This window comes from Schistocerca serialis, chromosome 3 (assembly GCF_023864345.2).
Source record: "Schistocerca serialis cubense isolate TAMUIC-IGC-003099 chromosome 3, iqSchSeri2.2, whole genome shotgun sequence".
NCBI lineage: Eukaryota > Metazoa > Arthropoda > Insecta > Orthoptera > Acrididae > Schistocerca > Schistocerca serialis.
The window spans coordinates 762,680,878-762,703,646 of NC_064640.1; the positions used below are offsets into that span (position 1 = coordinate 762,680,878).

At 39.8% G+C, this 22,769-nt stretch overlaps 1 protein-coding gene across 1 annotated transcript in view; it reads right to left on the reverse strand.

Annotated features, from left to right (window-relative positions):
• Positions 1–22,769, reverse strand: part of LOC126471205 (KICSTOR complex protein SZT2-like) — a 199,769-nt gene that overhangs the window by 47,355 nt on the left and 129,645 nt on the right. Inside the window, exon 15 of the mRNA XM_050099319.1 lies at positions 5,990–6,177. Coding sequence (XP_049955276.1) covers positions 5,990–6,177 — 188 coding nt within the window. The remainder of the gene's footprint in view (positions 1–5,989; positions 6,178–22,769) is intronic.

The following is a 22,769-nucleotide window of genomic DNA, read 5'->3' on the forward strand; positions in this document are numbered from 1 at the left end:
AATGGCAGGCATGTTTCATTAGTATACACTCACTTCACACTTTTATACTTCTAATGTGAATATGAATGCCAACTTTATAACTGAATGACCTGAAATTATATTTTTCTTCTAATTAAATCCAAGCTACACACCAAGTTATTCATGAAACATTATTTTTATTCATACCCAAATAATGGTAGGGTTACATAGAAAATTAAAAATCCAATAACAGAAAAAAAATATCTGAGAAAATCCTGCTAAACAGCAACCAAATTAACTTGCAAAAAATGACATGTTAGTTCTTCCGAAAGATGAGAAACAGAAAACAAACTTTAAAAATGGTTAGGTCAACTGTGATGCCATTTATACTACTTTGCTTACGTAACTGCACATATGGCCATGTTATTGGACTTAATGAATTATTTTCACACTTTTTATTATTTAACCAGTAAACCCACAAGTATTCAAAAAATCGAACTCTCAGGTATAAAACTGCTTCATACATCTGATTATTACCACATTACAAGTAAGTCAATACGTTAAATAAGTTATGTGAAGCATGCAAGTGAGGGAATGTTTGATAAGGTTTGAAATTATGTTTAAAGTTTGTTGAAATTGCTAAGCGTTCTCATTATGAAACATTGGATGAATTGGATTGGATAATTTGTACTCCATTTTAAGCAAAAGTTAAATCAATGTTTATGACACCATATCTCCTAACAACTGTGTGTCATACACTGAGGTACAATCGGTGGTATGTGTGGATACTGTCTACAAATCATGTTGTGAATAGAGTCATTGTTAAAGAAGTAATAAATTGAAATGTCATGTATAATGCTGACATTTTATTGCATGAACAGCGAAAAGTGAGAAACATTTTTCCTTTCATCATTTTGTGTGTCTGCAAGAAAAAATTTTGTACAGGACTGAAATTAAGTGTAAAGTTTTTTGAAAGTTGCTAATTGCTGCCATTTTCAAATATTCGATGAATACAGTCCAGGCATTTGCATGCAGTCAACTACAATATCTCACTACAACCATACAGTTTCTAACCTCTTAATGAATAGATTATGACAGCATTTTAAATTTTTAAATTTGATCAGTAATTACACAAAATATTGAAAACTAAATTTCTGTTGCCCCTGGAAGTTGTCAGATAGGCAACCTGCAAATGTCAATGGATTCTACATTTCAGGATAGTTGCCTAGTAATACAGATGCTCACTAGAGTAACTCACATTGAACCTACTGTGTTTTCAAAGATATATTTATCTTTCTTACTTTATTTATTTATTTATTTTAGCTGTTTGGGTAAAGTACAACCTAGACAAATGTGAGAAAGCTCTCAAAATCACCCTGAAATCTGGTGGTACAATCAACTTTTAACAGACTGGGACTGAACCAAGTTGATGCTTCTTGCCCCAGTTTGACACATTATCAAGCTGCCATGCCAACCAGACTGCAGGATTCATAATTCCATGACTGCAAGTTACAATATGTTGTACCTCACAGAGTATCAGAAGGTTCCTGGAGAAGACATCTTTTCAAACTATAACTTCAACACATTTTCCCCTGTTCTTAACTGATTCATTTCCATCCTTGGATTTATAGATAGATGTACACTCATACTGTAAATTATAGCCATGTTATTTGTAGTCTAGAACAATAGTTATGCTGTGCAGAACTGAATGAAGACTGAACAAGTTCCAACTGCTGCCTGCTGCCTGCTGCACATCTGCCGAGCAATAAGTTACATATATAGCTTTCTCTGTGTTTTTTGGCAGTCTAATTATTAAATTCTGAGGTTTTTTTCTTGTTATGATGTGTAATCTTGTAGTTTATAACTTTAAAATGTAAATTCAGACAGTCTGTAGCATAGCTGTTGTTAGATGAAACGAGTCTTTACGGGTCTTCCTGTTCCACAGAAAAGTGGTAAACTACTGATGTAATTATGTTGTGCAGCAAGAGGAGGGGAGTGAGGGGGAGGCGAAGGATATCCTTGTGGGAATTGGGGACAGATGGTGGGGAGAGATGCATCATGTTAGTGATGTGCTGAGAATAGCTGGAATCTGTGCACCAGGTGTTGGGCTGGTCCATTTCTTCAGCTCTTTAAAGCCTGCATGAAAGAGTACTGCCACAACACCTAATAGATGGCAGGAGAATCCAATGACAAAAACAGTGCACGACATACCTCTGCGTCTGTAGTGTGGAAGGCACGGAAAAGTTGCCGTAGGCAATGTCCACATGCTTCCCGACCTTCCACTGCCCTATCAAATGACTGATACAGAGAAGGAAACATAGCTGGAGCTGAAGGGGGAGAGAGCTACACAAGCAAAGCCTGTTGCAAGACCGTAAGAATTTCCACCTGTTGTTGCACCAATGTTTGAAGCAGGTCTTCCATGTTACAAGTAAAATGTCACAATCAAATGCAAAAAGCAACCGCAGAACAGAACACGTAAAAAAACAACCCTATCCATTGCCAACGTGTTCTGACTACAAGAACACGTGGATAATAACAAATATGACACTTTATTACTTCAACAATGTTGGTACAGGAAAACACCTGCCACAGAGTACCGTCACTACTAGTCTGAGACACAAAGGCCGAATGTCAACACCTGACTGAGAGCGAGGGTGGCCTGACCCTACATTATAAGTCATTGGCCGACAAGAAGAGTGCACTATGGAGAGGCTGCAAGTGCATCCAAGAGTGGAGGCCTATGTCGGTGATAGCATCTTGCGACTTCCGTAGCATGCCGTACAGCTGTGGGTACAGAGTGCAGGTGTGGAATCTTATGCAGGTCACTACAATGTCCCACTTCGTGGGAGTGGGTTGATGCTATCACATGGGCGCAGGCAGACTGTGTGTGAAGAAAATCTACAACCAACGTATAAGCAAACTGTGATCAATCTTGCACTGAGAATGATCAATGATGCATCAGTGTCAGGAAAAGACTAAACTTAGCCCCTGCTCCAATGTCACTTCCAACTGTCGACATCATAAGCAGTATGGAAGATGATACCCATGCTCTACCAGTTAATGAAGCCAAAGAAACACATCGTGAAACATGCAGTGTGCTCACCAGGGCTGTACCACCACAAAGCAACATTTCAAAGACAGAAACAGTGAGTGTCTGCCAGTCAAGTGATGATCCAGAGTTGGTCATCTTACTTGCTGACAAAGGGAATGCTATAGTGCCGCTCCTGTGCTCACAATGTAAACAGAGAATTTATGGGCTTCTTGGCGATGCACCGACAGGAAAATGGGAGGAAATCTGACAAGTCACCTCCAGGGAAAAACCACCAAAGGTGCCAATACATGGCCAGCATTGTTCCAACTATGCGGCAAAAGATTCGTAGGGAAGCCCTTACATATTTTCCGTACAGTCATAATCTCTCCCCATGGAATTTTCATATTTTTGGAGCCCTCAAGAAAGACATTCATGGCTGTTGATTTGTTTCAGTCAAAGAGGTGCATGCCTGGGTACAATCATAGCTCCACTGGCAACTACAAACATTTTTCCATGAAGGCATGGACCATCTTGTCTAACACTGGGGTAAATTTATTAACAGTTATGTTGATTACTTTTGAAATAATAAACAGTTTACTTACTTCTTACCAACTGCCTCATTTTCATTTGATTACCCCTTACATTATCATCATTATTTTGCTAAGGACATCTATGACCACATTAAGTCTTGTTACATCTGGCAGTGAACTTAGCTTTCTTTGAAGCCCAGATTTTCTTCATTCTTTGTGAGTGGGCCTGCTTTGGCATTTCTAAACCAGGTCATTGTGGTTTGGAGGTTTTGAGTCAAAAAAGGAGATCTTCTTGGTTAACCTGTTCCCATCCATTCATTTGAGCAATTTTCTATACTTTATCATAGATGTCTTTGTTTGATCTTTTTTGGTGGATGCCACTCTTGTAATTGGAGCCCATGACTGTCCTAATGATTCTGCACTCTTTTCTCTACAGTTCTTTGAGGAGGCCTTCATTTGTATTTAGAGATAAGATTTTGGCTGCACATGTAACAACTGAGTTCAGAACCATTTCACTGTAATGTATCCCTGTGTTTCTGAAATGTATTTTTTGTTGTAGATCGAATGTGACATTTGGTAGGCTATTCCAAGTTTCCATATTCATTCCTTCAGTCCTTCCTTGTCCAGTCCATTTTTCATACTGATCTCATCTAGGTACTTGGATTATTCTACTCTGCTGTTGTCTCCACAATTGTCCAGATTTTGAAAGGGGGAGGAGCATCTTTGACATTAGCCATTACTTCTGTATTTTCAGATGATATCTGCAGACCAATTTGTTTGTCAGTTTCCTTTACCACTTCAATGTCAATCTTAGCAGTTTCTGTGTCATGTGACAGAAAGGCTACATCATTGCAAAACCTAGACAGTCTACCATGATTCCTTTGGCTTTAGTCACTAGTATCATCACGTTGTCAGTTTCCATCAATCATGTTTGCCAGGTCATAATGATATTTTAAAGAACACAGTTGAAAAGCACTGGAAGCAGCCCACTGCCTTGTCTCACTCCTGTTTCACTCCCAAAGGCATCCTAGGAACTTTATCTTGGACCAAGAGCAAACATTGTCTGTAAGGGGAGCGACTGTTAAAACTAAGTTTTTGGAAACTGCCACAAGTGGCACTTTGTGCTTTTTATTGATCAGTTTTGCTCCTCAAGTGAACAAGTGCATCATCAGAATATACAGTTTAAAGCTGGCTGACAGCATTAAAGATTGTATTTAAAGTCAGCTGAGAGCTCTAAAGATTAACCTGGCTGTAACATAGTAATTAAAGTTACATTTAAAGTACAGTAAAAGAATGATGGTACTGACAGAGCCAAAGATGAATTTCATCTTTGGCACTCTCATTGTCATCATTTACTACTGTACTTTAAACAAATGTTAGTACTATAGTACAGCCTGTTTAATCATTAGCGCTGTCAGCCAACTTTAAAGGCAATCTGTAAAGCTGTCAGCCAGTTTTAAACTGTATATTCTGATGATGCTCTTGTTCATTTGAGCAAAACTTGTCAATAAAAAATACGCAGTGCCACTTGTGGCTGTTTCCAAAAACTTACTTTATCTTGGAGTTTGTATCAATCAGAGTGGCTCTAATTAATACCAGCAGTGTAAGGTCAACAAATGAACCGACCTGTACTGCTTAGGCCATAGAGTATAATATTCTGTGAAGATTTTGAGGTTATGGATCCGTCTGGCTGTATAACGACCTTTCCTGAGGCCGTCTTGGTCTAGCTCTATTTGATGCTCAACTTGGGTTTCTAAAAACTCCAGAATGGCAAGTGAGAGAATTTTGTAAGTTACCAGCAGCAGTGATATTCCTCTGTAGTAGTTGATGTTTTTCGTGTTTCAGTGGATACTTAGGGGTTATTTTCCAGTATTCAGATAGGGTTTCCTGAATTCTTTTTTTTAATTAATTAATTCGCTGTTGCTAGATTTCAGTTGATTCTTCACGGCCGTATTTCCACAGTTCTGCAACTACTGAGTCTTCTCAAGGCATTTTCTTGTTTTTTAAATGGTCAATGCGGCACCTGATTTTGTCTTTGTTAGGTGGTCTGCACTCTGGGCACCGGGGAATGGGTTTCTTGACCTTGATTAGACTTTTAGGTTTATCACAATTTAGTAAATTCTTAAAATAATCTGCTAGACTGTTATGATTTTATTCATTTGAAGTCACCGATCATACAGTCGTTTCACTGAAAGCATAGTCATGGTGACCCATGAGTTTCCTTCAAAAGGTCCAGTAATACTTCCTGCTTTCATTTCTCATAAAGTTTTGGTCTATTTTTTACAATAAGTAATTTTTCAAGATTCTCAGTTTCATATAAATTACATGAGTATATGACTTTTTGTTTTCTTTCTGACAAGGTAAATACAAGTATGTAAATTATACTACTTGGGTTTTGAAATGTATTTGAGTTCTCAAATATCTACAAGCACTTCTCTTAGTGTAACTACAAGTATGTTTTAATACTCACCTGATCAAAATTTTTTCAACCGGCTTACGTAGTAGGGAACAGCACTTTATTTCTGACCAAGTCCTAGTAACTGGCGAATGCTGTTGTAAATTCTGAGTCACAGAAACTTTTCTTGGCAGTACATCCTTAGTAGAAGGCCTCTGAGGAAATGTGAGATGAGCTACCTGGTCTCTCAGTTGACCTACAATCTGGAGTAAAAAGAAATTAAAACTATTACAATAATAGAAGAATTTACAAAACTTTAAAGAAACTACATCCATTAAAAAATTAAATATGGCAGAGTGTTCTTTTGTCATACTACATGCCTCACCAACCTGAGTGTATTAGTTGTGAGCACTCATGTATCTTCATTACGAAATCAGGTATATACTACAAGAGAAACTAGCTACTCCCAATGATCTCTAAAACACACATATATTGTGAACAATTACTGCTTCAATTATTACAGATGCACAGTTCATTAAGTGACTTTTCACATTACTTAGAGAACTCAAATTACCTGGTAAATGGAATATAATGCCATACTGGAGAACTAAACAAAACAACATGAATAATTTATTTCAGAATTCATAATTACTCTGATATGCCCTTAGAGAGTGCTTTCATATTCAAAGGAAATAACTTCTGTTCCCCCATATATGAAAACATCTTCCTCTTCAAGCCACTGTACAATGCATGGTGCAAGGTAGCCAATATCAGTACTAGTCATTTCCTTTCCTGTTCCACTCACATATAGTGTGAGAAAAACAATGACTGTCCATATGCCTCCTTATGAGCCCTAATTTCTTATATCGTATCTTTGTGGTCCTTATGTGAAATGTATGTTGGCGGAAGTAGAATTGTTCTGCATTCAGCTTCAAATGCTATTTCTCTAAATTTTATCAACAGTGTTCCTTGAAAACAATATCACCTTCCCTCCAGGGATTCCCATTTGAATTCCTGAAGCTTTTTCATAATACTTGCATGTTGTTCGAACCTACCAGTAACATATTTCGCAGCCTGCTTCTGAACTGTTTCGATGTCCTCCTTTAATCCAACCCAGTGTAGACCCCAAACACTCGAGCAGTACTCAAGAACAGGTTGCACTGGCATCCTATATGCGGTCTCCTTTACAGATGAACCACACTTCTCTAAACTTCTCCTAATAAACCGAAGTCAATCATCCTCCTTCCCTACCACACTCCCCACATTCTCATTCTGTTTTATATCACTTTGCAACATTACACCTGGACATCTACATAACATGACGGTGTCAAGGGCACTTTTTTGTGAACAGCAGAGTAATCACATAGATGTAGATGTAGACACTATTAATGTTGTATCAAAGCATTATGGGTTTATTTTTCTTCTTTATCTGCATTAACTTACATTTCTCTACATTTAGAGCCGGTTGTCATTCATCACACCAACAACAAATTTTGTCTAAGTCATCTTGTACCCTCCCTACAGTCCCTTAACTTTGACATCTTCCTGTACACCACAGCATCAGCAGCAGAGAACCACATACTGCTGCCCACCCTGCCCGCCACATCATTTACATACATAGAAAATTATAATGATCCTATTACACTTCCCTTGGCCACTCCTGATGATACCCTTGTCTCTGAAGAACACTTGCCACAATGGAACATACTAGGTTCTATTACTTAAGATGTCCTTGAGCCACTCACATATCTGGGAACCTATTGCATATGCTCTGTTAAGTCTCCAGTGGGGCATTGTGGCAAATGCTTTTTGGAAATATAGAAACACGGAATCTGTCTTTTGCCCTTCATCCCTAATTTGCCGTGTATCATACGAAAAAATGGCAAGCTGAGTTTTGCATGAACAATGCATTTGAAAACCGTGCTGATTCCTTGACAGAAACTTTTCAGTCTTGAGGAAATTTATTATACTCGAACTCCAAATATGTTCTATATTTCTGCAGTAAACCAATGTTAAGGACTTTGTTCTGCAATTTTGTGGGTCCATTCTTTTACTCTTCATATATACAGGAGCCACCTGCGCTTTTTTCCAGTCACTTGGGACTTTTCTCCAGGTGAGAAATTTGCGATAAATGCAAGATAAGTATGGCGCCAATGCTGTAGGGTACTCTTTGCACAACTGAATTGAGATTCCAATTGCACCTTGGCGACTTTTGAGTTTTCAGTCTCTCAGTTGTTTCTCTATGCCAGGGATGCTTATTATTATGTCGTCCATGCAGGGCTGTGTACTAGAATCAAATGACAGCACATTTGTACAACTCTCCTGCATTAACAATTTCTTACATGCAAAATTGAAAACTTTGGCTTTCAGTTTGCTATCTTCCCACTGCCACACCAGACTGGTCAATAACCAACTGGTTGGAAGACTTAGACCTGCTTAGCAATTTTAGATAGGACCAGAATTTTATCGGGTTCTCAGCCAGATCTTTCGCTAAGGTGTGACAGTGGTAGTTGTTGTATACTTTGCACATGGATCTTTTCATTGACACACAAATCTTTAGTAACCTTTGCTTGTCATCATTTGTGCATTCTCTTTTGAACCAAGACTGCAACAGCCTCTGTTTCCTCCACATCTTCCGAATTTCATAATTAAACCGTGGTGGGTCTTTTCCATCCTTAACCCACTTACTAGGCACATACTTCTCCAGAGCATGATTTGCAATCTGCTTAAACTTTGCACATAATTCCTCTATGTCCATCATACCGACACTAAACGATTACAATTCATTGTCTAGCCAGGAGAGGTCCCCAATGGCGTGATCGACTATTTGACACTATCTGCAAGTTGATGTTGGTTAAGATCGCAAGTATTACATGCTGCAGCTCTTCACCCTGATGGGGGTTAAAAAAGTTGTACTATTTGGTGTGCTTGGGTGGTGTAATAGATAGGATAATGGCTTCACATACAGGAAGTTATGGGTTCAAATCTCATTAGGGGTTGTAAAATTTGTTTTTATTTTTAAATTTTTATCGAAATAGCTTTGATCATCATTTTATTCAACTAACTGATTTAAATGTAATTTTTAATTTCATTCTTTTGTCACATAATTTTAAACATATCAACTTCATCATTTGCTCTCATTTCTCTTCACATCATTATTTCTCCACTTGAAATCTTTGTTGATGTGTTTTTAATTAATTTGATTTATTAATTTTGATTTAATTTCTTTTGTTTTATCACACTGTTTCTTTTTTGTTTGTCTGTTTTTTTGTCCACATTATTGCCTTCATTATACCTATTTCTCCTTTTACTTGAATTTCATTTCACTTAGAAATCCATCTCTCATTTAAATTTTCATCTGTGTTACTTTGTCCATAGTGCAATAGGTATTTAGGTTATGTTTTAAATGCTTGTATGACAATTACCATGCAATAAATACTGCATATCCAGTAACAAATATACATTTTTCACCTGCACAGACATAAATAGATTATTTCATCTTTTGTTTTATAACTGATAGACCAGAATTTTCAAGTAATTTAATATTATAACAGATAAATATAATTAAATTTGTGTTCACATAAATTCCGATTGGAAAATGAATAATATAAAGAAAAAATGAAACAAATGAAACAGTTCATACAGTGATTAAAATGACGTGACAAAGGAATAGAAATAAAAAATTATATTTGAACCAATTAAGTGAATAAAAATAATTAACAAAGCAATTTTGATAAAGATTTAAAAGTAAAAAATAAAATTATGCTCCGTATGAGATTTGAACCCAAACCTCCTGTATATGAAGCCGTTACCCTATCCATTACACCACGCAAGCATAAACAATGCAACTTCTTTTGTGGCACGAAATTCCGAATTATTTTTATTTTTCTATTTTTTATTTTTGTCCGTCATTTACTTGCAAATGAGAGCCCACCAGGGTGAATGGCTGCAGTGTGTGATACCTGGGATCTTAACTTTCATCACCATATAGATAATTTCAAAAAGTCGATCACACCACTGGGACCCTCTCCTTGTAAGTGATATGCTAACTACTGCTTATCTGCTCTTTCTAGCAGGGACTCTATCCTAGAATTCTTGTCTGATTTATTAACATCTGCATACAATAGTTGCTATGATGACATCATGATCACTAATTCCCATCACTCTACTGATGTCATCGATAAGGTACAGTCTGTTTATAGCTACAATGTCCAAGATATTTTCATTGTGTGTGGGCTGCTGAACTAGCTGCTCACAACAGTTTTTGGATAATGTGTTCACAAGGTTGTCTGCCTGTATCCTCTGCAATGAATCTATAAAAACCCTGTCCATATTTAGTAGGTTCAAGTCACCTCCAACTGGTATTGCATGGTCTGGGTATTTATGCATTACTGACCATAGACTTTCTTTGAATGACTCTAGAACTGTCAAAGCGGAATGAGGTGGCTGGTAAAAACATCCAACAATTAACTTGGTTTCACCTAGACCTGTTATACATGACATCCACATCTACATCTACATCTACATGGTTACTCCGCAATTCACACTTAAGTGCCTGGCAGAGGGTTCATCGAACCATTTTCATACTACTTCTCTACCATTCCACTCTTGAATGGCGCGTGGTAAAAACGAACACCCAAATCTTTCCGTTCAAGCTCTGATTTCTCTTATTTTATAATGATCATCGTTTCTCCCTATGTAGGTGGGTGTCAACAAATTATTTTCGCATTCGGAAGAGAAAGTTGGTGATTGAGATTTCGTAAATAGATCTTGCTGTGAAAAAAAACGCCTTTGTTTCAGTGACTGCCACCCCAACTGGTGTATCATATCAGTGACACTCTCACCCGTATTGTGTGATAACATGAAACGGGCTGCCCTTCCTTGCACTTTTTCGATGTCCTCCATCAATCCTACCTGGTAAGGATCCCACACCACGCAGCAATATTCCAGCAGACGATGGACAACTGTAATGTAGGCTGTCTCTTTCATGGGTTTGTCGTATCTTCTAAGTGTTCTGCCAACAAAGTGCAGTCTTTGTTTCGCCTTCCCCCAAAATATTATCTATGTGGTCTTTTCAATTTAAGTTGCTCATAATTGTAACTGTGATTGTGGGGTATGGTGTCTTTATTTGCAGGAAATTTAAGGATATGAGCACCAGTCCAGTAGTATAATGAAACCTGCTACAGGGTTCAGTGAGGTAACTCCACTGTCATACACAATTTTGACTTCAATAGAGACAATATTTTTGCCAACTGCAAAGAATGCTCCCTCTCCTATGGTGGCAAATCTGTCTTCCTGATATACATTCCATGGCTCACTATATGTCTCTTGAGCTTTCTACTTTGGGTTTCAGTCAGCTCTCGGTCCCAAGAATAATTTGAGCATAACTTTCCTGGAGAGAGGTATATTTGGGAACTTTGTTATTAATACTTTGACAATTTACTTATAAAATTTTTACAGTCGAAGTGCCTTTACTCTGAATAACGTCTGATTTCGCTATCTGCATATCGATTGCCGAGTGTTCATCAGAGTACCTCAAAACTATCACCTATCCAGAAACTCCCATGCACACTCCACAAGTACTCTGCTTCCTTTGTGTAGTACACTCCTGACCCATCCAGGAGAGTCCTACAATTCCCCACCTGATAACGCAGGTCCAGAAATATGCAGCCAAGATGGTAACATAGTCGATGAGGCCTTTGGTCAAGACCTTCCACTCGGCTCAAAAAAGGACACCGATCAGCTCTGGGAACAATGCTGCAAATTGTGAACGCATGCATGGGACTAGCAGCCTTCCCCACCTCCACTAGCTGCCTGCATGAACTGAGGGTGTCATTGACACTGAGGGTGTGAGCCACAACTTGCTCCTGACAGACATACCAAGTGGATATGGATTTCTTTCCAGTCCTGAACACTTATCTTCCTAAAGGGCTCCACAACATACCTAACATTGGAGCTCCTGGTAACTAGCAAAACCCTTGTGAATGTAATGTCAGGCTCCACACTGACTGACTGAATTGCTGGACAAAACATGGCATTTTAATGCATTTGATTAGGACCAATTTCTCAGGACCAGACATACAGGACACTGCATCTTCAAAGTCATTATGCCACTAAGAGTTTCATGGATCATTGTTTCAAAAATGAACCCTCTAAGGACCTGTCATCCAGTAAAACTGTGATCACCACAGTCAACAAAAAGAGACAGACATATACAATGACTGGGAGCACAGCCAGAAAGCTCACACTGCAGCAATGGATGCAGTGCTGGACAATAGAAAACATGAAAGCATCCACAATTTACATGCAGTACCATTTCCTGTTTGAGTTCTGCTGCACACCACACTTCACAGAACACAGGGATTAGAATGTCTACAGGAAAAACAGAAAAAAACTAGATGGATGGATGGATGAGTCATGATACATGTTGGCACATGCAGGAAGGGCAGTGGTTATAATGCTCCTTGTAAAATGAATATTTTGGTGTGACGAAACAAATTTCCTTACATTCATTTTGGCTCATAATCTTACCATCAGTTTTGTATGACCAAGGTTTGATTGCCATCAGTTAATTTGCAGTTTTAAAGGACTGTTTTCATAGTTCAGGCAGTGGCTAAACCACTTCATTATGAACAGCTTGTCAAATAATATCTGGAAATGCCTGTCTACCACGTAAAGGAAGAAATGTAACATAATAGTAAACTATTTAGCTTTTTAGTATTCATTAGTGTAAATAAATGTTTGTATGTTTAAGCAGAGAGCATAAGGTACTCATATTTGTAATGAACTGCTGTCTTAGTACCTTCCATCCCTTTCTCTTGTAGTATTTTATCCCCTACCGCAGCAGCATTTGCCCAACTAACTTGTAGAACTTTTTCCAGTTTGTTTAGTGTAGTAAATTTGAATATCAAACACTGAAAGTCACCTCTATTTCCTTTTGTTTACTGTTTTTAGTTAATTCTCACCAAGACAGAGGAGAGTGGGAGAAGCAAAAAAATTACCAGTTTTGCTTGTGGCAAGTGTTTCAGTGGGGAATGTAGAGTGGTGGTCACTGGAGAACTTGTGGTGACCTGCTCTTGGTTTTGCAGTCTTGTAGCAGGAACAGGATAAGAGAAGAGCACAAAAAAGAATTTTTTCCTTCAAGCACAGTTGCAGAAAGCCAGGAAATAATTAGACAGGCTTAGGAGAGGTAGGTGTAGGTGGAATAAAACCAAGAGCTGGGCAATGGCAGCAGGTAGATCTGGCAGAAACAGCTTGCTATCAAGTAGCTTCATATTAAAAAAAATTTAAAAATAAATAAATAAATAAAATTGACTTCATAAGCTGTCATTTTTAAAAATAAATAAATAAATAAAATTGACTTCATAAGCTGTCATAAGGGTAGGATAGCAAGAACTATAGTGGGTGAAATGTGCCAGAGACTTTGAACATAAGGAAAGAATTAAGATCAAGAAGAGAAGGGACAAGAAAGTTCTGTTGATTGGTAATAACTGTGATTGTGGGGTAGGATGTCTTTGTTTGCAGGAAGTTTAAGGATATGAGTACCAGTCCAGTAGTACAATGAAACCTGCTACAGGGTTCAGTGAGGTAATGGATAATATGCATTGGTACGCAAAACTTAAGAATGAAAATATCCTTTGCATGTTGTCTCACTTTCAGTTAACATAGCTGATGAAACATGGGCCATAAATAAAAGAACTGAAAGGTTCCTGGAAAAAAAATTACACAATGATATGGACAGATATGGCACATTTATTCAAAGACAATAATTACACTTCAGTCACTGTGATCGGATGGTCCCTGGGTATTACAAAAGGTGAGACATGGTTCTTAACAGGGTGCGAGATCACCATGGACAGCAATGCATGCTCTGGAATGTGCACTCATGTTGGCCACAAACTTTTTTTCATTTTCATTTTCATTTTCATTTTTTTATTCGGTTTCAAGCATAGTGCATTTCACCAGATACAATTACTGCACATACTAATACAACAAGGTCATTGATCTGGGTTCATTGCAAAATATATAACATAATTAAACAAGATAAGGAGTCAAGGCCACAAGGTTGGTAAGGAATTCTTGTGGTATGGCACTTCTTTTCTCCACCAGCACAGTTGACAACTACTGGATGGTCATTAGTGCATGTGAACTTGCTGCAATACATCTCCCCAACATGCCCAACACACACTCAATGGAATTCAAGTCAGGGGAACGGACAGGTCATTCCATTTACTGAATATTCTCTAGTTACAAGTGCACCTCCATCTGTGCAGTTCATTGCCGTCATGCATTGTCATACGTCAAAATCAAGTCAGAACTGATGTTTCAGTTCTGACTTGAGAAGACGTACATGGGGAAGGATTACAGTGTCACAATTATGTTGATTGGTGTGTGTAAAGTGTTCAAAGATTTGGAGGTCAGTACACCCACACCTCCCAACACCAAAACACATGGACCACCAAAACAATCAAGCTTGACAATGTTCCTGGGTACATGGGAACACATAATGCACCCAGACACATTGTTCAACATGATCATTTCAATGGTCCAAGTGTTATTGTGTGGAGAGGCATTATGTTGCATGGGCATACTGACCTCCAAATCTTTGAACACTGTACACTCACTGGTCAACACTATTGTGAAACTGTATTCATCCCCATATGCATATTTTCAGGTATGCAGTCAGCCCTGATGTCATTTTTATGGATGACAACACACGGCCAGATCAAACTGCACATGTGGAGCTGCTCTTTGAATGAGAGGATACTCAGCAAATGGAATGAGCTGCCTGCTCCCCAAACTTAAATCCCTTAGAGCATGTGTGGGATGCATTGTCAAGACATTTTGCAGCATGTCCAGATGGACTAATGGCCAGCCATCCAGCAGCTGTCAACTAATCCAACCTGGGAGCACATTGCAGAGCATTCATTGCCACCTGTTGTGATCACACGCCCTATTAGAACAATGTCCCACCTTTTGTAATATCAAGGAGTCCAACATAAATCATGATGGTTTAAGTGTAATTATTGTCTTTGAATAAAAGTTTCATTTCTGTTTGTCTCATTAACCATTTCTTTCTGTTAGTGTCTGTACTATACTGCTGCAGTTCTTTCTACGAGTATGTATGGTCCAAGTTCCATGGAGATATGTTACTTGGCAAAGGCACATGATGTGAAACTTACTTTCATTCTTAAGTTTTGCACACCAGTGTAGACCCACTGTTACTTTTCAAAGGAGGAACATTTAGTGACAGTGGGAGGGGTGGGTAACAGTTTGAAAAGGGGTGGCCATATATTGTCAGCAGTAACCTGCAAATTATAGCTTCTAAGACTTGGGGCACAAATATCTATTTTGTCAAGTTTTTTGGCTTCATGAACGGCCATCAGTAAACAGTACAGCGAAGTATAAGTTAACACTTGTTTAGAAATGGCAAAGAGATGTTTTCAGTCACTCTGGTCATTATTTTTATTCACTTTTGGAATTACAAGTTTATTAATTACAAAGGTTGGATAAAAAGTAGTGGCAGCAATACTGTAACATGAAAGGTGTGCATCAAATGGCATGCACACTGTCTATAGCTGATAGCAGCAGGTCAGATGAAGTAGTGCAGTGAGTGGTGACAGCTGTGCTTGAGTCAGTTGCCTTGTGTACTGCCTGAAAGTGTAGAGGGCAGTGCAAGTGCCTGAACAGTATCTTTAAGAAGTGGGGGTTGGAGATATTGGAACACCCACGGTGTTCACCGATTATGAGTCTACGCAATTAAAATCTGTTCGCCAAAATGGAGGAACCTCTTCACGGCACACACTAAAACGCAAGAGAAAATGTCATCCGTGGCTTAGGCAGTCCTTGTGTGACATCAACACAGATGGACATGCTGACAGTGTGTAGTGACACCCACTTATGTGGGGAGGTGATAGAGATGTGGGGTGATTATATAGAGGGTGTCTAATACAGTGAACATCTGTCAATAAAGTCTGGTATGAATTGTAATAGTGTTGTCACTATTTTTTATCCAACCCATGTATGCTGTAAAAATATACGCCACTCAAAGTCATTGACTACCAGGACACATAGCCTTCCCATAGGCTACTTGTGTAATTAATAATAACTGATGCCACTGCCACAGGAGAAAAAAGGAGCCCATACTGTGGGCTTATCATTTGCCCCCCCCCCCCCCCCCCCCCGCACTGTCACTGAATTTCAGTATGTAGTGTGAACATATGAAGCAGCATGGGTTTTCATCCGTGTAGACAATGGTACATTACTACATAAGTTAGAATACTGCAGTACTGGAGGCAAGGCATTCAGCTGATCTCAGTCTTGTCTGAGAAGAAAAGAAAAACAAAAAACCAAAAAAAAAATGGCTTTACACTATCGCATAGTGGGAAATGGGCTAGCATCCAACTGGGATGTTGTAATGTGGGATACTCCTCAGAGTTCCAAACAAGGACCAATTTTTTTTCTAGCTATACACTGATCAACCAAAACATTCTGACTACTACTTATCTCACAACTGAATGTCATCTATTGGTTACAACTGAACGGTGTCTAGTGGTTTTGTGGGCAAGTGATGTAGTAAGGGAAGTGTATAGGCAGAGCAGAGACAAACAGGGCCACAAATGGGAAAATCCACTGGCTTATGTGACTTTGACAAAAGGCAGATTGTTATAGTCTGTTGTCTAGGAATGAGCATATCAGAAATGGCGAGTCTAGTTGGTTGTTCACATGCTACTGTCATGACGTTGAAGGATGATAAAACCACAAGTAGACGACAAGGTGTTGGATGTTCAGGCCCCATCACATAACGTGCTCTGAAAAAGCAGAATAGGTGGCAAATCTTTAGACAGAGTACAAGGCTGACACAGGCACAATGTTTTGGAGCACACTGTCCACCATACATTGCTGAACATGGGGCTCCACACCAGATGATCCCTACATATTCCCATGTTGACACAATGACACTCAATTATGACTGCAATGGAATGGTATCATCGAGAGTGGATACACATTGCGTCATGGACAGAGGCCGGTGGGGCAGTTTTATGCTATAGGAGACATTTACCTGGGCTTCTGTGGGACCTATGGTAGTAATCGAAGGCACCATGACAGCTGTTTACTATGTGAATATCACTGTGGATCACCTGCATCCCTTCACACTTAGTGTCTTCTCCGACAGTGAAGCCATCTTCCAGCAGGGTAACTTGTCTGTGTCACAAGGTCAGAATCATGCTACAGTGGCCTGAGAAGCACAATGATCAACTCACATTGTGGTTCAAGTAGCTCATGTAGGCCTCTACCCCAGATCACATAAGAAACAGACTGACTGCCCACTTGCTCTGGCAGACAATCCTCGTCAGGGAACAGCCAAAAAGCGGCGAAGGTGTCACAACCTTACTTGTGACATCAACCACTAAACAACTCTAGATTCAGAAAAATTTGTTGTAACTTTGCTCAACTGCAAGCAGCCTCAAGTTGCTTTCTGCTGGGTGGCTTCTGCGAAGTACTGCTGTTTCTGAGATAAGTGTCATGAGTTGACAAGCAGAGTGCCTGCAAGTAAATCAACTGAGGAAGGACAAGCAGACAAGCCCCAAACTAAAAATGTTCAGACTTCCCATCAAAGATGAAGAAGAAGTGGATTTTGAATTCAGCTGAATGAATATATTAGTTATGTCACTAATTTTGGGTGTTACTGGGTGAGAAGCAGGTCCATTGCAGCTGTATGTGAGGCAAGCAGGCAGGTGCAAAGGTGCTGATATGTAATTTCACAAGTGAACCAGTTTGTATACTACAAGGCAACTGGGCCAAGCCACACAATTGTGGTGACATTACCAGCCTTCACAGTATCTCCGTACCATTGAGACATGATATGTGTTGACCTGAATGTGCCAGTAATCAATGTATACGCACAACAAGCATGCTTTTAATTACTACAGATACCCTCTGTTTCTATCACAGATATGCACAATCTGGCACCACCATCCACAACATCATGTCTACGAAAGTCTCCATCAAGTTATGGGCCAGCCAGCAACCGACGCCAGTCTGGGTGGCCTTCTCCATCCGATCAGTTTACAGCACTAAGTCTGAACCTGTGGACATAGAATGACATGACGGATGAGCTGTCCCAATACTCCATGGTGACAACCAACCTCCTGGGTTGAAGGGCAGGGGTTTGCAGCCATGCTGTTGTAGCACTGCCGCCATCCATCTGCACTAGGGTGAGTTTCTAACCCAGAAGCAGTGGACGTCTATGAGAATTCAGTGGAGAGTCACATTGCTGAGATTGCTCACTCAGGGCTACAAAGTGTTAACCCAAGCACGCACTGCCGAGTGGGGTAAACAGTGTCAGCAAAGCAGGGCATACACATCAAATGATCATCTCGCACTGTGATCTTCCAACATCAATGTTACTGCCGGCAGACCACACACCTGCAGAGGGCATATCTGGGGCTGTTGAAGCACATCAACATTGTAACTCAAGACTAAATAAAATATATTATATCTTGCAGCAGAGTTTTTCTAGCCAGCCCTTGCCAGCAACACTACCTCCACAACCCGACAAAGGTGCACCTCTAGTCCACAGCGGCCCCAATCACCGTGGGTCATTATGGAATTAATAAAGAGCCCTAAGCACTCGATCCTGTCCAAATTTAGTTGATGTTAGATTCTGATATAACACAGGAACTGCACTTCCAGCACAGGAACCATATATCATTTTTAAATGAAACAATTAATGCAACTAGACTGTATGTTTTTTTATTAATGTATTTCACTGCCACGATTTCACTTGTAGAGCCATTTTCAAATGCAATGTGAAAACAAACCAATAAAACATATTGATAACAAAGTGCAAGGCATAACGTGATAACATTAAATAAACACAATTTAAGGTGCATTATTTCAGTTTCCACCTTGCACACGAACACAGCTCTACAGCCAAAATTGTGACAGTGAAAAAAAAAATGCAAATTTACAGTCACATAGCAGCAATTATTTCATTTAAAAAGTATATTATGGCTGTGGTCCCCAGCCAAGGAACAATTACATCTGTTGCGACCAGATGAAACTACTTTTGTCCAGTTCTTTTGGGTTCTTTGATTGCTCAGTGGGGTGGTTAACAGGAACTGTGACTCTTGAAATTTTAGTTTTCTGTATCACATTAATGAATAAAAGACTTATTTAACTTTGATAGGCTTCTTTGCTACAGGAGTATTGGATAATTTACAAATGTCATTCAGTATGCAAGCATCATACTGAATGACATTAGTAAATTATCCAATGCTCCTGTAGCAAAGAAACCTATCAAAGTTAAATAAATTCAGTATGAAAGCATCTAGAGTAGCATGGAGAGCTGCATCAAATCAGTCTCAGGACTGAAGACAACAACAACAACATGAAAGCATCACAAGCTGCACTACCTAATAAACTGTTCTCTCATAGTAAATCTTTGACATTTACAACAGTACAAGTTCATCTGAAACTTTCACAACCAGCTTGGCCTACATATGATGTAGACTCCTTCAGATGAGGTCATGAACTGGGGCAGAGTTCCTCCCAGCTTGACTCCATACTGAACTCAGCACGAGGGTGTTGCAGTGCTGAGGGGAAGTGTGGTCCTCAGGACTGCCTCCCATATGTTGTTGCGGATTGCAGGGAGCCCCTCACTAAGTTGTGGTATCAATACGTACTACTGACTACAGTGTGGCACTGCAATCTCTGCACGACACCACAATATCATTTCTGTTCTCTTAAACCCGGTGTATACTAGAACGAACAGAAATTAATACGAGTGAATAAGTGTAAACCCTTGTTTACACCACACCAAATGGAAGTGATCAGAAGTGAACAAGCATTCACAGGGAATTTGCCAGTATTCACTACCGTTCATTTGTATTTATCAACAAGCATTTACAATGGAATGGAGCCAAGAGAACACGAGATTATGAGCAATAGTGTGCATATGCCGAGAATGCCATGGCTTCTTTTTTTTTTATTTTTTCTTGTTGCATTGGTGCAATATGAGTTTAAAATTTGTCAGTAAACTAAATGATTACAGATTTGTGGTTGATAGCATAAACTTGTTTAAGAGGAAGTATGGGTGAGTTTCTCAACTCCACTCCTCCAGGTGGTAAGTGTAGTGCCTTATCACCACAATATCATACATAGTTATTTTGGTAGAATTTGAAAATTTATACCACATTCACAACGGTTGGGTCATTAAGTGTGCTGAGATGGCTAAGTTGGCAGATCCACCAGAAAAGCTAATTTCACTGCAACATAAAAGTTTCAATGAAGAGCTGGTTTTCTCTAAGCAAATATCACCAAAAACATTATACAGCTATGGATGAATGTTTATTTGTCTGCCAATGGGAGGTTGAATTTATCCATGGGTAACTAGTTGGTGGTCACATACACAGATAAGCTACACAGGTGTTGCAACAGAATTGGTATTGCATATGGCTGCTTTCACACATGGGCCTGGCTCTTTATAGACAGTATATACAGGAGACAGGAATGGAATAGGATATGTAAGGTGGATTCATGGGACTGGTCTTGCACTTTGGTCTCTCATATAGAAATTATGCATGTAGCAAGTGATTCAAGGCAGGATAACATAAGGAAGAACTAGGATATTTCATAGCTTGGATGACATTGAGTTTAAAGAGCGTACTCCTCAGGACACATTGAAAGGTACCACGGCAGTAGCTGAACTGTCCGAGTCTGGAGGAATACTGGGTAACTAAGGGAATGCTCTCTTGTGGCTGGTTAACGAATTTAGTTGTAAAAGAAGGAGTATGGGGGAGTATGCTGATGGAGATCTATTTGTGGGCCAAGAACGACAAAAAGTGTCTATCTCAGCAGAACTTAGCGAAGTGTTCAGCAGCACTGAGATAAGATGCACCATCCAAAGACTGCGAGAGTATACAAGGAGGCTTTTGATGTAAAGGAAAAGCATATATTGAAGAGAGGTATTGGTGGTACCAAAGTTTAAAGGGGATGGAGAGTCTGGTATCCCGGTTCGGCAATTTTAAATGCCCACCACATGGAATGAAACTTGATGAGAGGCACTAAACAGCATTGCTGCATCTGTGGGCACTGGTGTCACCATTCAAAGCACTGCTGCAAGAGCTATGCCAACTAGCTGGCCTATCAGTGCCCATGGCTGTCCATTAAAGCCAGCAGTCAGTTATGATTTCCTTGTGCTACTGTACTGATTTCACTACACATCATTCTCTTGTTTCTGAATTTGTTATGTCTTAGGTTTTCAATCTTGGTTTACTTGCTGGGCTTGTTATTTTGGCATGCTATATCCATTGTTTGTCTTCCTTTTGTTGCTGCCCACCTGTGTACTCTCATGTGGCTCACTGTGATGCCCCAGCCAGTCGGCCTGTTTCAACTGGTTCTCAGGTAGTTCCCAGTATAAACCAATTCCAATCACTGTAATTGGTGATGAGGGAATAGATTAGTAGCATCCCATGGATGCAAAGCTTGTGCAACTCATAGAACAGGAACAGATGCTCCTTTCCAGCAGCAGATTCGACAACAGCAACAGCACCACCAGCAACAGATGGAGCTGCTCCAGCAGGTTCAGGGTAACCAACCCCACCTGCATTTCCACCATTTAATGATGCCAAAGAGGACTGGGGCATGTATTTGTAAGGGTTAAAATAGCACTTTTCTGCTTTTCGGGTTTCTGATGACACTCTCCAACAGTATTTTTTCCTTTCTTGTGCTTCACTGGAACCATTTTTTGTTACTAAAGAAGATGACACCACTCTCGAATGCTGTCCCACTTATGTTTGAGGAGATGTGTTTGTTGCTGTCAAATTTATTTAGAATGATTCCATGTGGTTGTATTGTGCCTCAAATTCCATCAACACCACAAGCAACCTGGCCAGTCCTACCAGTGCTGGTACACAGAAACAATGATGGTACTGAGTAACTGATTACCTATGCATCAAAGTCTCTGACACCCACTCAAAAGAACTACTCACAGATCAAAAAGGAAGCTTTAGCAATTACCTTTGCCATTAAGAAGTTCCAGATTTATCTGTCTGGGATCAAGTTTACCCACAGTATAGTCCACAAACTGCTGGTAGCACTCTTTGGGACACACTCCTGGCTTTCAGAGCAGATGGTACAACAGCTCCTGCACTGGGTGCTTCTCCTCAGCTCCTACTGTTTTACCATTAAATATAAGCCCATGGTGCAACATGCAAATGCTGATGCTCTCTCTTGGGTGCCCTCAGAACAAGACCAGGAATTTGACAGACAGGAAATCTTATGTTTCCACATCAGTGTGGAATGACAGCATGCCTCGGATGGGTTGCCCATTACAGATAATCACATCACTGCTGACATACGCCACAACCCTGTCATAGAGTGTGTCATGCACTAGGTGCTCCATGGGTGGCCTACTCATTTTTCCAAGATCTACACTCCTGAACTCTGGGTCTGGGTTCACCTCTCCCACCATCTGTCAGTCATCTCTGATATTCTCATGCTTGACACAGAGGCAGACGATCACCGTGTCGTGACCTCACCTACCACGCACCCTCATGTTTTGTATCGCCTTCATTGTAGGCACTGGGGTATGTCACAGATGAAAGCCTCCATTAGGTGACACGCCGCTCCGCTGCAATTTTTCACCCCCTGGTCCATCCCCCTTTGCTCCTGGAACTGCACTCATCTGTATTTTGCTAGTCTCTCTCTAGGGTATATGTGGCTCATTGTCATGGATGCTTATTATAACTACCTATGGTGTGGTCAACATGGCATCCACCACCACTGATGCCACTCTCAATGCCTAGTAACTGAAGGGCTTCCCCAAACTATTATGTCAGACAATGAGCCG